At 51.0% G+C, this 13,316-nt stretch overlaps 1 protein-coding gene across 1 annotated transcript in view; it reads left to right on the top strand.

Annotated features, from left to right (window-relative positions):
* Window positions 1–13,316, top strand: part of RPH3AL (rabphilin 3A like (without C2 domains)) — a 177,972-nt gene that overhangs the window by 117,195 nt on the left and 47,461 nt on the right. Inside the window, 1 exon segment of the mRNA XM_029211702.1 lies at window positions 5,758–5,844. Coding sequence (XP_029067535.1) covers window positions 5,758–5,844 — 87 coding nt within the window.

Here is a 13,316-nt window from a genome sequence, read left to right as displayed (position 1 = left end):
CCTTTTCCAGTTTCAGTCTTGAAGCTCTTGGGCAAGTCCTTTTCCAGATGAGTTTTGCTCGTTCATCAAGTCCTCCGCTTGATGGAACCCTCGCTGAGGACGAAGGGCCGTGGCTTGTTCATCCTCATCATTCCTAGAGCAGCACCTTCCATCCAGTATTGAGTAAACGTTTGTTGACTTGAAGCACCAAATATTTTCAAATTAACCGTCTCCATTATTCATTTCTGCAGCACAGCGTATGTTTTTCGGGCCTCCTCGTGTGGAACATTTAAGCACAATTTCGTCTTTCTTTGGCTGGCTGAGTGTCGGGAACACTGCTTTCTGTGTGATGGATGAAGCAGCAGCAGCGAAGCCTCCAGGGCCTGTCACAGAGAGCGTGGCTGACTCCCGGGTACTAAGCGCCCTGGAGGGGTGCGAGCAGTTTCGTTCCCACCCCCGCGTGGGCCCCACACCTGCTCCCTTCTAGTCGGCGTCAGCTCAGGGACTCCGCCGTGGAGCGTGAAGGCTCCGCGTGGAATGAGTCAGGGGCTTGCGGTGAGGATGGGAAGGCCGGCCTGGGAGTGAGGTGCCCCAGCTCTGTGGTCTCCCGGACCTTGTCGTGCCTCTGACTCTGACCTATAGCGTGGGAAGGTGAAGGTGATGATGTTGGATGGAGAGGCGGGGTTCCAGGGAGTCTTGGGGTGACCAAAGTGGGCTAGGGTATGAGGATGCTCAGGAGGGCGCCCCCACAGACCTTGGAAAGAGTCTGAACACACAGGCAGCCTGCAGGATGCGCCCCTGGGGCGGCGGGCAGGCAGTGGCCACGTGGAGGGCGGGGCACACATCTCTGCCCCCACCCTTAGCAAAGGACCCTCAGTGTCATTTCCTCTGTGGCCAGCCCAGCCTGGATTCATGCCCCGCCCACTGAGAGTGAGGCCCATCGGGCAGCAGTCCCACCACCCCTGACACCCCACCCCAGAGGAGGCTCTTCCTTGTCTGGTCTCCCGTCGCCTGACCAGTCAGCCTCACTCAGTGTGGGCGGGGCACCCCCTGCCCCGCTGCTGCCCAGCGAGTGTTTCCTGTTTCTGTGCGTCTCTTCCCCCCAGTAGGTTGGCACATTCCAGGAGGGGCCACATCTTGCCTTCTCAGGTGTAATGTTAAAAGTAGCTCTCATTTGTTTATTCGTCTATTCCACAAAAATTCATCATGCCGGAAACAGGAAGGTGAACAGAAACAGACGCGGCCTCTGCCCTCTGGTTGTTGACAGCCTAGCAGGGGAGGTGACCGTAGTTACACAGCCACACAAATGAGGGTAAGTCTCAGTGGAGGAGAAGAGGCGAGAGCCTGTTAGGGAAGCTCCAACCAGGTTAAGACGGCAGAGAAGGCTTCCTTGAAGAAGCGGTGCTTTTGCTTTTGCTGAGGTCTGAAGGATGCATAGGCTCATGAGGAGAGCGTGTGGTCAAGTACATCCCAGACAGAGAGAGCAGCACATGCCAAGGTCCAGTGGCAGGAAAAGCAGATTGAGGACCAGGGACTGAAGTCAGGCCAACACGGCTGGGGCTTGAGATGGAGAACGAGGCAGTAGAGTAGGGGAGAGGGGTGCAAGCTGAGGTCACAAGGAGGTAGGTCTACCCTGAGCGGGCATCATGCGTCATGTGAAAGGGTGTGGTCTTCATCCAGAGGGCAACAGGAAGTCTCTGGAGGCTCCTAAGCTGGCAAGGACGGTAGACAGGACGTGATGAGATTTGCATCTTGAAAAGATCACACTGGCTTCCATGCTGGGAACCAGCTGGAGGTTGGCCAAGGTGGGGTGGGGCCATGGTGCAGGCCCCGGAGATGGCAGTATGGATAGGGAGGGTCTTGGAGGAGAGTGGACAGTTCTAGTGAGATTTAGAGTTCTTGGAGATGGATTATTTGGACGGGCAGGAGGGAGAGTGGGGATCAAGGATGATTCTGGGGTTTTGGCTTATATGACTGATGCGTGTGGCATCCTTCACTGAGGCAGCTGTGCAGGACTGTGGTTGCTGCCTGCTCCTTACCGTGTACCGTGCTGAGCACTTTCGTCAGTCATCTCCCTTGACCCTCCTAACTGTGACATGAGCCTGCCTGTTACCACCGTCTTCAGGACAAGAAAATGCAGCTCAGAGAAGGCTAGTAACAAGCCCAAGGTTGCATCTAAATGGCAGACGCTGCGCTCCCCTGCCCCAAAGCCTGTGTCCCGTGGGCTACACCCTGAGCCACCCCCTTTTCCCATGCATGTTCTGGGATGGGATGTACATTTGCAAAAGGAATGCATGGAGCGTCTGAGTCAGGCCCAGAAGCTAGACTTGGTTTGTTTAACGCTCAGACACGGTTTGAGGCTGCAGGAAGCATGAGAGAGCCAAGCCCGGGAAGCCAGTGCTCACTCACCCGGGGCAATTCCGCTCAATGGAAACCCACTTGGCAGGGAAGCTGGTGGCCACCCCCAGGCCCGGCTGTCCTTGACACGACTGTGCAGTGTTCCCTTTACACTGAGTTGATGTTGTGGCCGGCTCACACTCTCTCTCACTGGCTTTTTTAAATACCACCTGCCTAATTTTCTTTATTGGAACCTGGAACTAAGACCAAGCCCATAAGGGGAAAAGGCTCGTTATTCTCTTCTTGGTCGAGATTTAATAGAACAGCAATTATGTATTATTTGAAGTGGGGCGTGTTATCTTTTTGCTGGCCCGGATTCCCCAGCTGGAGACGCTGGAGCTTGTAAAGACGGACCAAGAGATGGCCGGGACTGACCGGGGGTTCCACTAGTGATGGCTGGTAGCCCGAAAACAGGGCTGCCCGTGGGCCAGGGAGGGTATTCCCTGTCACGTCACCCCCAACTCCCTCCAGAGCCCCACAGGACAAGGGGAGGAGAGAACATTTGGGACATGCCATCCATCCCTCCCCCACCAGGACTGGGAGCTGACCCAACAGCCTTTGACCCTGCCTCTGGAAGGCGACTGGTCCACACGGCTCCTGCCCCCAGGCCAGATGGTTCCGTGTGCTGTGTTCTCTGGGTAGAAGACAGGACACAGCTTTCAGGCACTCTCTCCTAGCTTCTTTCCCTGCCGCCCAACAGCGTAGATGATCAGCCAGTCAGTCAGATGTTATTTATCGAGGGCTCGTGCACGCCCATCCTTCAAACCCTGCTTAAATGTCACTCCTCCAAGGCAGCCAGACATGCCCTTTGGCCTGGCAGGCAGGCCGACCTGGGACTGAGCGTTGGGTGCCTCACCGGGCCCCACCCTCCCAACACAGGGCCGTGCTCCACGCGGTGCTCAGCTCTCCTAAGGTCCAGAAGAGGGGAGCTTCCCAAATCCTGACTGTCGCTACCTAACTGTGGGACTGCGGGCAGCCTTCAACATCTCTGAGCCTCATTTCCTTCACCCGTATGATGGACATCATGACACCCACCTCCTTCACACTGTTTCCAGGGTGGCAGGGGCTGGTGTTCCATAATGGGAGGAACCGGTCTTCTCTCCCGATTCCCAGCAGCATCGTCTGATTCAGCAACCTTGGGAGGGGGTCAGGGCACACTGCGCGCTTGGAGGACGAGCCGTCACTGAACCGTACAAGCATGTAGAAAACACAAGAGGGAAATCTCCCCTCTCTGAGATGGCTCCACTGATTTTCCCACATGTGCCATCTATACGGGATCATGGGAATGAGCAGGAAAAACAGCCCGCCGGCTTCAGCGCCTCCTCCCTCTCTTCACCCCAGGAAGGAGGGGCCCGTGTGTGTTTCTTTTTTTTTGCGGTACGCGGGCCTCTCACTGCTGTGGCCTCTCCCGTTGCAGAGCACAGGCTCCGGACGCGCAGGCTCAGCGGCCATGGCTCACGGGCCCAGCCGCTCCGTGGCACGTGGGATCTTCCCGGACTGGGGCTCGAACCCGTGTCCCCTGCACCGGCAGGTGGACTCTCAACCACTGTGCCACCAGGGAAGCCCCCATGTGTGTTTCTTGAGTCCCATCTTATGGGCTTATGGGGGCCCCTGTCCTAGAGGTAGAAGGGTTGGGGTGAGCATTGGAAGGGGTAGCAAGAGGCAGTTCTAGTGGGGAAGGGAGAGTCTCCAGACTGGTGGCTCGGGGCTCCAGGGGGACAGGCTGCTGGCTCCCAGAGAGGCGGCACCCCAGCCTGGCACAGATCCCAAACCCAGGCCTGACACAGAAGTGGCCAGGCCCCTTCCCCCTCTGAGGGACGTGGGAGCTCAGAGGGGGAACAGCACAGCAGTGAGCAGTCCGGCAGCACCCAGGGGACCCTTCCCAGACGTACTGCGCCGCCAAAGACCCCAAGCCTGGGACCTTCGCGAGAGCGGGGCCCAAACAGACTGGGATGGACTTTCCTGCCAACCCAGAGGGACAGGAGCTTGGAGCATGTTACAATTTATTTGGAGAAATAAAAGAAAAGTGACATTTCTTATACCTGCGGGTCTGATGGAAGCGAATGCATACCCCCCACGAATGTATCATAGCTTCCCTTCTGCCACGAGCTGATTCCTCACCTCCTGTGGCCCCGCTGCCCAATCAGGCGGTCACAACATGCTCTGAAAAGCCAAGTTGGTGACATTTCCCTCTCCGTGGAGAGGTGTGCTCCTTGCTCAGTTGGCAGCCTGCAGAAAAGGCCAAGCCGCAGATATAGCCTTCCCTCGACAGGAGAGAGGAGAGGAGAGAGCCCCAAGCCCCGCAGGGACCGGGCAGCTTCCACGCAGCGGCAGAAAGATGCATTGATTAGCTGGTGTGACTGTTCTCTGAGGAGGACACGCTGTCCCTGAATCAGACTCTACCTGGGTTAGCCCAGAAGAGGTCTCAGCCCCACCAAGTGCCCCTCCGCCTCCTGGTGCTTTTCATCTGGCTTTTTCCCACCAGGGCTTGTGGCTGTGCATCTCGGGGAAGCAAAATATGTACCGAGAAGTTATATGATCTTCAGCAACTCTGTAGAGGGAGAAACGCTGCAGAGCCTAGGTTCTGGTGGCTCACGTGTCCGGGGGCAGTTATATAGCAGCTCTAGAGGCAGACCTGAGTCTGTTACTTACTTGCTGCGTGAACTTGAGCAATTCTCAAACTACTGCCTGTAAAATGGGCCTAATTCTTATATAATAGGGGTCCTGGGATCGTTAAATGAAGGGCCTTGGCATGAAGGAAGTGCCCAAGCGGTCACTGGTATTTGTCACCATATCATCGTCTTACCTTGTCAGGCACACAAGTGAATGTTTTGCATGGTTATATACAAATGTCTGTTTTCTTTGCTCCATGTTCTTTTTTTTTTTTTGTTCCTGGTCTTCCCTTCCTTTCACTATTCCATGCTCTTTTTTTTTTTTTATGTTTTCTTTGTTGAAAAACATCATTTCCTGCCCACATTTCCAGGGACCCACACAGTCTGCTGTGTTAAGGCCGTATCGTATTCAGTTGTGTTTGCCTGTATCGGCCTCTGGTATTGGGCGTTTGGGTTGTTTCCAGTTCCTTGCTATTGAAAATGATGCAGCTGTGACTCTCAGCAAGCTTATTTGTTTTTGACGTGATTCCAACAGGTTGTACTTGTGAGGGTGAATTTCTATCACGGAGATCCTTGGATGGGCACACCTATTGTGCCCCAAAGCCAGCTACGGGTCTTAGATGATCTGTATCCTTTGGGTTATCGCCCTTTGGGGCCTGAAGCAAAAGCCATCCCCTCAGAAGGTGCCAGAGGGCTCCTTGTTTTCCCAGCCCCTCAGCTGAGGAGGAAGGAGCTGAGTGTTTACGTTCCCGTGTCCTCTCTCTTGTAGAAAGTCTGCACCAAATGCGGGATCGAGGCCTCCCCCGGCCAGAAGCGGTCCCTGTGGCTGTGTAAGATCTGCAGTGAGCAGAGAGAGGTAGGGTACCCGGGGCAGCGGGGTCTGGAGGGGGGCCTGGGCGGGGCCGGGGCGTGCACGAATTCAGGGAAGTTCATGGTTGGTCACGGAGAGGGGCTTCTCAGAAGGCCAAGGAGGGCCTACCAGGGGCAGCCCGGGACAAGGGTGGGGAGGGTAGCCGGCTGGCTTGCCCGTTCCCCGGTGCAGAGGGGGCAATGGCCCCTGGTTCTGCTCTGCCTGGGGTCCGTGGTTTCAGTGGGGAGCCCCTCGCACTGCGTATAGGTCGCAGGTGGCATTTCATGGGCGTCTATTATTATCGTAACAGAAATGGCTGTCCCGGGTTGAAGGTTTACTCTGCGCGTGGCACCGTGCTGAGTTCTTTACGCGAATGAATTCATGTCATCCTTATGCAGCCCCACAGGCCAGTGCTGTTATTATCCCCTTTTAATGATGGGGAAGTGGAGACGCAGGAGGTTAAGTATCTTGTGGGCACCGAGCTAGTTAGTGGGTCTGACCGTGGTCTAGCCGTGGTCTCCTGTGATGACGCCGCCCCCAAAGTCCCTTCTGGCTCTAAATTTCTATCATCCTACTTCTGATCCCATTTGAAGGGAAGAAATCAAGGCTCAGCAAGGACTCTGAGGCAGTATCAGATGGGGGGCTCGAACCTACGTCTCCCAACCCCAAACCCAGGGCTTTCCTCACTGTGCCAGGATCAGGAATGGGGCTAAAACAGTGGAGGACCTTGTCAGGCAGCTCCTGGGGAAGGCCATGGGCCAGGGATCTCAGGAACAGAAGGGGTCGGGTAGAGGGAAGATGCCCCAGGTTTTCGAGATGTGGATTTATTTTTTTAACTTACCTGCTTGGTGATTAATATGCGTCTTTCACCTGAGGATCCATAAAATGTCTCTAGTTAGAGAAAATCCTCAGCCATGATATCCTTGAATATTGCTGCCCTGCCATTCCAAGTCTCCCCTCCTGGAAACCCTGTGGGATACAGTTCTGAGCCTCTCCATCCATTCTCCACAGCTCCCAACAGTGCTTTCTCATTTTTTTTCTTTACCTTTCTGAGATACTTTCCTCAGTACTGCTTTCCAGCTCGCTAAATCTTTGAGACTCTTTGTTGGTTGTCTCTGTCAGCAACAGCTTTCCTCGGGTGTTTTGGAATTGGGGTTTGTCTGCTCATCTTGAGTGGGAGTCCGTCTCTCTCTCTCTTTCTCTCCTTGCTCATCACCTCCACCCAGCTCTCCTTGCCGAGTGATTTCAAGTTGCCTCCACCCAGGTCCTGGGTCCCCCGGCGCAGGGCCAGCTGTCTTGGGTTAGTGATGAGCTGCATGTTCACAGCGATCATGGGATTATTCGTGGAGCCAGTCGTCAAAGCCATAGGCAGTCTGGCCAGGCCCTGGCTACGTGTGTGCTTCTTCCAGCTTCTATCACTATTCACATTCACAGATAAGCTTTAGTCTTAGGAGGGTGGGGAAATGGTACCTCTGGTTTTTTCAGCTTCCTCCCTCAGATGGAAAGTGCTTTCACCAGCCCCCATTTCAGGGACTGGTCCCCCACCTCCCGTGGGAGACTTTTAGTCCCTGTACCCTTGGAAAACCAACCTTCCAGCTCCCTCCACCTGCTTCTGGGTTCTGAGTCAGCAGGCTGTGCCTTCAGCCCCTCAAAATAGTAAATATTTGGAGCTTTTGATCCATCGAGATATATATCTTACTTCTGAGAATAGCTGAGCTTCCTTGCTGGAATCTTTTCATGGGTCACTGCCGTGTCTTTGGAACAGGGAAGATAGTAGGCAGGGCCTCCAAGTGTGAACTAACATTCTAGTCTGTCTTGCCCAGAGGTCCCTGATGTCTCATCCTGAAATGGAGACGATAATACCTGTTTCATGGAGATACCTTGAAAATTCAGCAACATCATTACAGTAGACAAAGTGTCCAGCCTAGAATAGGCGCTCCATCAATATTAGAAGCCTGCCTCTCTTACCCAGCTGGCACTTCCCCCTCTGAACTTGAGGTCCTTCTGGGCTTCAAGGGGTCCCTTCTAAGATGCAGGCATCCACGAGAGAGGAAAATTCCCTAAAATACTATCTTGTAGGAGATTCCTGAGCAGGATGGCAAGACGTGGCTGAGCTGTGGGGAGGATGGAGATGAAGGAATTGTCAAAGAAAAGGAGGGCGATGAGAGGAAATACAAAGTTAGCAAATGTCAGGCTTCCCTGGTGGCACAGTGGTTGAGAGTCCGCCTGCCGATGCAGGGGACACAGGTTCGTGCCCCGGTCCGGGAAGATCCCACATGCCGCGGAGCGGCTGGGTCCGTGAGCCATGGCCACTGAGCCTGCGCGTCCGGAGCCTGTGCTCCGCAACAGGAGAGGCCACAACAGTGAGAGGCCCGCGTACCACAAAAAAAAAAAAAAAATTTAGCAGATGTAATAATTTAGTGGAGGGCTTGGGTGGGGGTCAGCTGGCCCCGTCCAGCCCCACCGTGAGTTACCCTCACGCTCATTAATAGCCCTGAGCTACGGCAGGCAGCGTCCATCACCAGCCCGTCCTAATCTCCGAGCGCTCCGATGCCCAGAAAAGTCTGAAATAGCTTAGGACGAATTTTCTTATCTTTCCTTAAGTAAAGGATGTGAGGCTGTGCACTATGCGATCGGTTTGTCCTTGAATTTCTAGAGGCTGATAAAACTGGGCAAGATCAAGGATGCTGTATTCCCTCTGCAGGACCAGGCAGACTGTGGACGCTTAGGAGGTGTGGACGGGCCCTGAAAGCATGTGTGTCTGTCTGGGTGCCTGTGGATACCATACCCAAGCGCTGCATTTTCCTGCCTGCTTTTGGGGTGGGAGAGTGCCAGGGAAATTGGTTTCCTAATGCCTTTTTTTTTTTTTTTCCCCGTAGAAAAATATCTAATCGCAACAAAGAGATAGCTAAATAGAGCGTTTGAAATGTCATTTTAAGTGCCACATAGAGCTGGTTCTGAGTCTGTGATAAAAATGTGGAGATCTGTCGTGCAGCAAAAACCAGGTCCTGATGGAAGATCTTGCCTTTTCTGATGGAAACTCTCATATTACTGTGCCCAAACACGCTTATCTCTTTTTCCATTTGACTCTTCTCTGCTGTCATCTTTGGCTGTAATTATAAGTCTTTTTTTCTGGAGTGAGTCGAATGTTGGTTACACGTCCCTGGGACCATCAGGTTGGCATTGCTGCCTGTTTTGTGCACTTCGGTGATGCGGTCGTGTCCGCTTCAGCCCCTCTGCTCTTGAGGAGCTTACAGTCTCACGCATTTAGTTGTTCGGGCATTCAATACTTATTTACTGGGCATCTTCTATGCACCAGGCAAAAGAACTCTTCTCATGGGAGATGGAGACCACAAACGCAATAAAGGAAGTTCTGCCATGTCACAGATGGTGAAAAAGTACTTGGTAAAGGGGACGGGGTGATGGGAACATAGGGGTAGCTGCTGTTTTATACAGGGGTCAGGAAAGGGCTCACTGATAAAATGTCATTTGAGCTGAGGTGTGGAACACACTATGTGGCTGCGTGGACAGAAAGCATTCCAAGTAAAGGGCACTGCAAGTGTAAAGGCCCTGAGGCAGGTGTGTCCTTAGTAGGTTTGAGGAACAGCAAGTAGAACAGTGTGACTGGAGCAAAGTCAGGTTCAGGAGAGGAGGTCAGAGACGTGGCCGGGGGTCGATCATGTTGGTCCTTGTAGATCCTTGGAAGGACTTTGACTTTTACTCTGAGTGAAATGGGGAGCCCTTGAAGGTCTGAAGTAGAGGAGAAGTGTGACCTGAATCCTCCCCCAATTTTTTTTTTTTAAGTTCTCTTTTATTATCAATTAGAAGGTCTTTAGGATTCCCTGGCATGTTTTTTTGTGTTTTTTTTGTTTGTTTTTTTGTGCGAGGGCTTTCTCTAATTGTGGCAAGCGGAGGCCACTCTTCATCACGATGCGCGGGCCTCTCACTATCGCGGCCTCTCTTGTTGCGGAGCACAGGCTTCAGACATGCAGGCTCAGTAGTTGTGGCTCACGGGCCCAGTTGCTCCGTGGTATGTGGGATCTTCCCAGACCAGGGCTCGAACCCGTGTCCCCTGCATCGGCAGGCGGACTCTCAACCACTGCGCCACCAGGGAAGTCCCCCCCCCCAATTTTTAAAGGATATTCTGGCTACTGTGTTGAGTATAAATTATAGACTATAATGTCAGAGTTAGTACCATGATATTTCATCTTTCTTATTTAATATTACCCCAGATATTTAAGTTCTTGACTGTTGTTACCCGCAGAAGTTTTCATTTTTTTAAATATTTTATACATTTAACTCTTTTCTGATTATAAAATTAATATGGATCATTGACATTCACAATGTATAGAAAGCATAAAGAAATATACACCCTCCCAAAATCCATGATCTTACCATCCAGAGACCATCACTGTTAACATTTTGGCATAATTACTTTCTATCTTTTTTCTGTGTCTTTTTTCTTTATATTGTTGAACCTCTGTTTTAAAATTAACATTTTGTCGTAAGCAGTTCTCAGTGTAATCAATAACTCTTTGTAAACATTCTGTCATATGGATATTCTGCTCATTTAAGCCATCTGAGTTATTTCCTTTTTTCCTTCTCATTGCTAATTGCTTTATATATCTGTGTACATAGCTCCTTGCCTACATTTGAGATTATGTCCTCAGAATGGATACTTAGAAGGGAAAACTAAACACGAGTGTTTATAGACCCTCATTACCTATACACCCTTGAGTTATTGCTTTTGACTTATAATTAGCTGGCTATGTGATCTTAAATAATGACATGTGGACAGTGTATTTTCTGAGTCTTTTGCTATCTGGTAATAGCTGTTGCCTTTATACAAAAAAAGACAGTGACTTGACTAATAATGCAATTGATCATCATCTTTCTCACTCAAAATTCTGTGAGTTTGGCTTCTGTTGTCTAACCGACCACACGTGAAAAGAACCACCATGAGGGAGAGTAGGCAAATGTAACAACTAGGAGAATCAGTGCCCAGGGAACTAGAGATAATAGTGAAACTGTGAAAGAAATATAAATACGTTTTTTTTTTTTGGCCTCACTGCACGGCATGTGGGATCTTAGCTCCCCGACCAGGGATCGAGCCCGTGCCCCCTGCTGTGGAAGCACAGAGTCCTAACCACTGGACTTCCAGGAAAGTCCAAATAAGTTTTTTGTTTGTTTGTTTTTAAACATCTTTATTGGGGTATAATTGCTTTACAATGGTGTGTTAGTTTCTGCTTTATAACAAAGTGAATCAGTTATACATATACATATGTTCCCATATGTCTTCCCTCTTGCGTCTCCCTCCCTCCCACTCTCCCTATCCCACCCCTCCAGGCTGTCACAAAGCACCGAGCTAATATCCCTGTGCCTTGCGGCTGCTTCCCCCTAGCTATCTACCTTACTACGTTTGTTAGCAAATAAGTTTTTAAATTAAGTAAAAGAGATAAGAGAAGCAATAGAAGCCAAACTGAACAAATAGGACATTTGAAAAAAGAATGAGCAAATTTGAAAAAAGAACCAAATGAACCATTTTCATTTCTAAAAATGAAAAATGTTATTAAGGAATTCACAAACTCAATCAAATGATACTTCAGTAATTTTTTAGAGCAGTAAACCTTGTCATTCCCATTAACAGACACAGATGTTTCCTTATCATTTGCTTCTTATTCATTGTTTTTTATTTTTGATCCCTGGTTGGCACTCCCAACAGCTTGGAGTCCCCGGCCCCTGATATCCACTGTACTGACTGCCATGAATATGATGTTTTTGTGAGCACACGAAACCACAGTCTTTACCTAATTAAACCAGCTGCTTATATAAGTGTTCGGCCTCCCAGCTCCCTGTCCCACCTCATTTCTATTCCCTCTGTGGATGGGCACGTTCTTTGGTCACTTTCCTGGTTTCCTTGTCGGCAAATTAATAAACTCTGATACAAGTTCAAGATTTAAAGACACAGAAAAGGGAATAAGGGACTTCCCTGGCAGTCCAGTGGTTAAGACTTTGCCTTCCAACGCAGGGGGTGCAGGTTCAATCCCACATGCCTCATGGCCAAAAAACCAAAACATAAAACAGAAGCAAGATTGTAACAAATTCAATAAAAGACTTTAAAAATGATCCACGTCAAAAAAAAAAATCTAAAAAAAAAAAAAAAAAGAAAGAAAGAAAAGGGAATGAGACATCCCTCAGTGGACTGGTTAAATAGCACATCAGGCACACCTGCAGAACCCCAGGGAAGGACCTTGTGAACCAGAAGACAGTTTCCAGGATGCAGTGTAGGCAACAAGCAGGTGTAGCCCGTGAAGTCAAAACTGAGCGCAGGAGAAGGCGGGCTGACCAGATCTGATGCTCAGCGTAAAGTAGTTTTGAAGGCGAGAACAGAGACGTGGGGGAGAAGTCTGAGGCCAGGCGTATGCTTTTATTCCCTTTTAAATAACCTGGTAGTATTATTTATGCCTATATTTGGAAGTTAGTAATGTCATCTGGATATGCCTGGGTCATTTTCACTGATTTTTTTTTCTAGGACGAACATAGTTGGATCTTCCATTCAGAAAAGCTTTTCAATTATGTTTTTGCTTATTGCTTTGTTCCTGAACTAGTCTGGTCTCTTCTTGGGAGCACTTGTAATTTGAAGAGTGCATTGCCATTCTCTGCCTTGTGTATTTTATCATCTTCTACCAAGTCATTTTCAAGTTCTCTTCATTTTTCCCTCCATTCCGAAAACGCTTAAAACTTTTCTTCCACGTCACTGATTCCTTTTTTTTTTTTTTTTTTTTCACTGATTCCTTTTTTCTTTTTTGGTCTGACTTTGGTGGCTTCTTGTGTTTGGTCTTGGTGGTTGCACATGTGCCTTTATCCCCCTCCTGATGCTGTGAGAGCTGCAGGCCCAGGGTTTACCAGAAGCAGCTCAAGCACTGCTCGCAGCCCCTTTCCTTTGTCTGGGATTCTGCTCCACGGAGGAGATACCCCGATTCTCCTGGGACCTGGCCCTCTGGCCATCAGGACTAGGGAGGGGGCTTCCCTGGTGGTGCAGTGGTTGAGAGTCTGCCTGCCGATGCAGGGGACACGGGTTCGTGCCCCGGTCCGGGAGGATCCCGCATGCCGCAGAGCGGCTGGGCCCGTGAGCCGTGGCTGCTGGGCTTGCGCGTCCGGAGCCTGTGCTCCGCGGTGGGAGAAGCCACAGCGGTGAGAGGCCCACGTACCGCAAAAAAAAAAAAAAAAAAACAGAACTAGGGAGGACTTGGAAATCTGCAGCCCCTAGTTTGGCTCTCCCCCCTCTCCCCCCTCTCCCACGATTGAGCTTTACTTAAGAAAACACACCTTCCCAGCGGGCCGGAGGCCAGGCGCGGCCGGGGCAGGGCCAGACGCCAGGCGTGGGGCATGCGCCCCCCGAGTGGGCCCTGCGCCCCCCGAGCGGGCCCCGCGCGGTGAGGCTGGGGCAGGGGTGGGCCGGACTTTTAAATCGCGCG

This window comes from Monodon monoceros, unplaced genomic scaffold, assembly GCF_005190385.1.
Source record: "Monodon monoceros isolate NGI ecotype Baffin Bay Population unplaced genomic scaffold, NGI_Narwhal_1 Super_Scaffold_9, whole genome shotgun sequence".
NCBI lineage: Eukaryota > Metazoa > Chordata > Mammalia > Artiodactyla > Monodontidae > Monodon > Monodon monoceros.
Note: the sequence above shows the minus strand (reverse complement) of the source record. Positions and strands in the feature narration are given on the sequence as shown.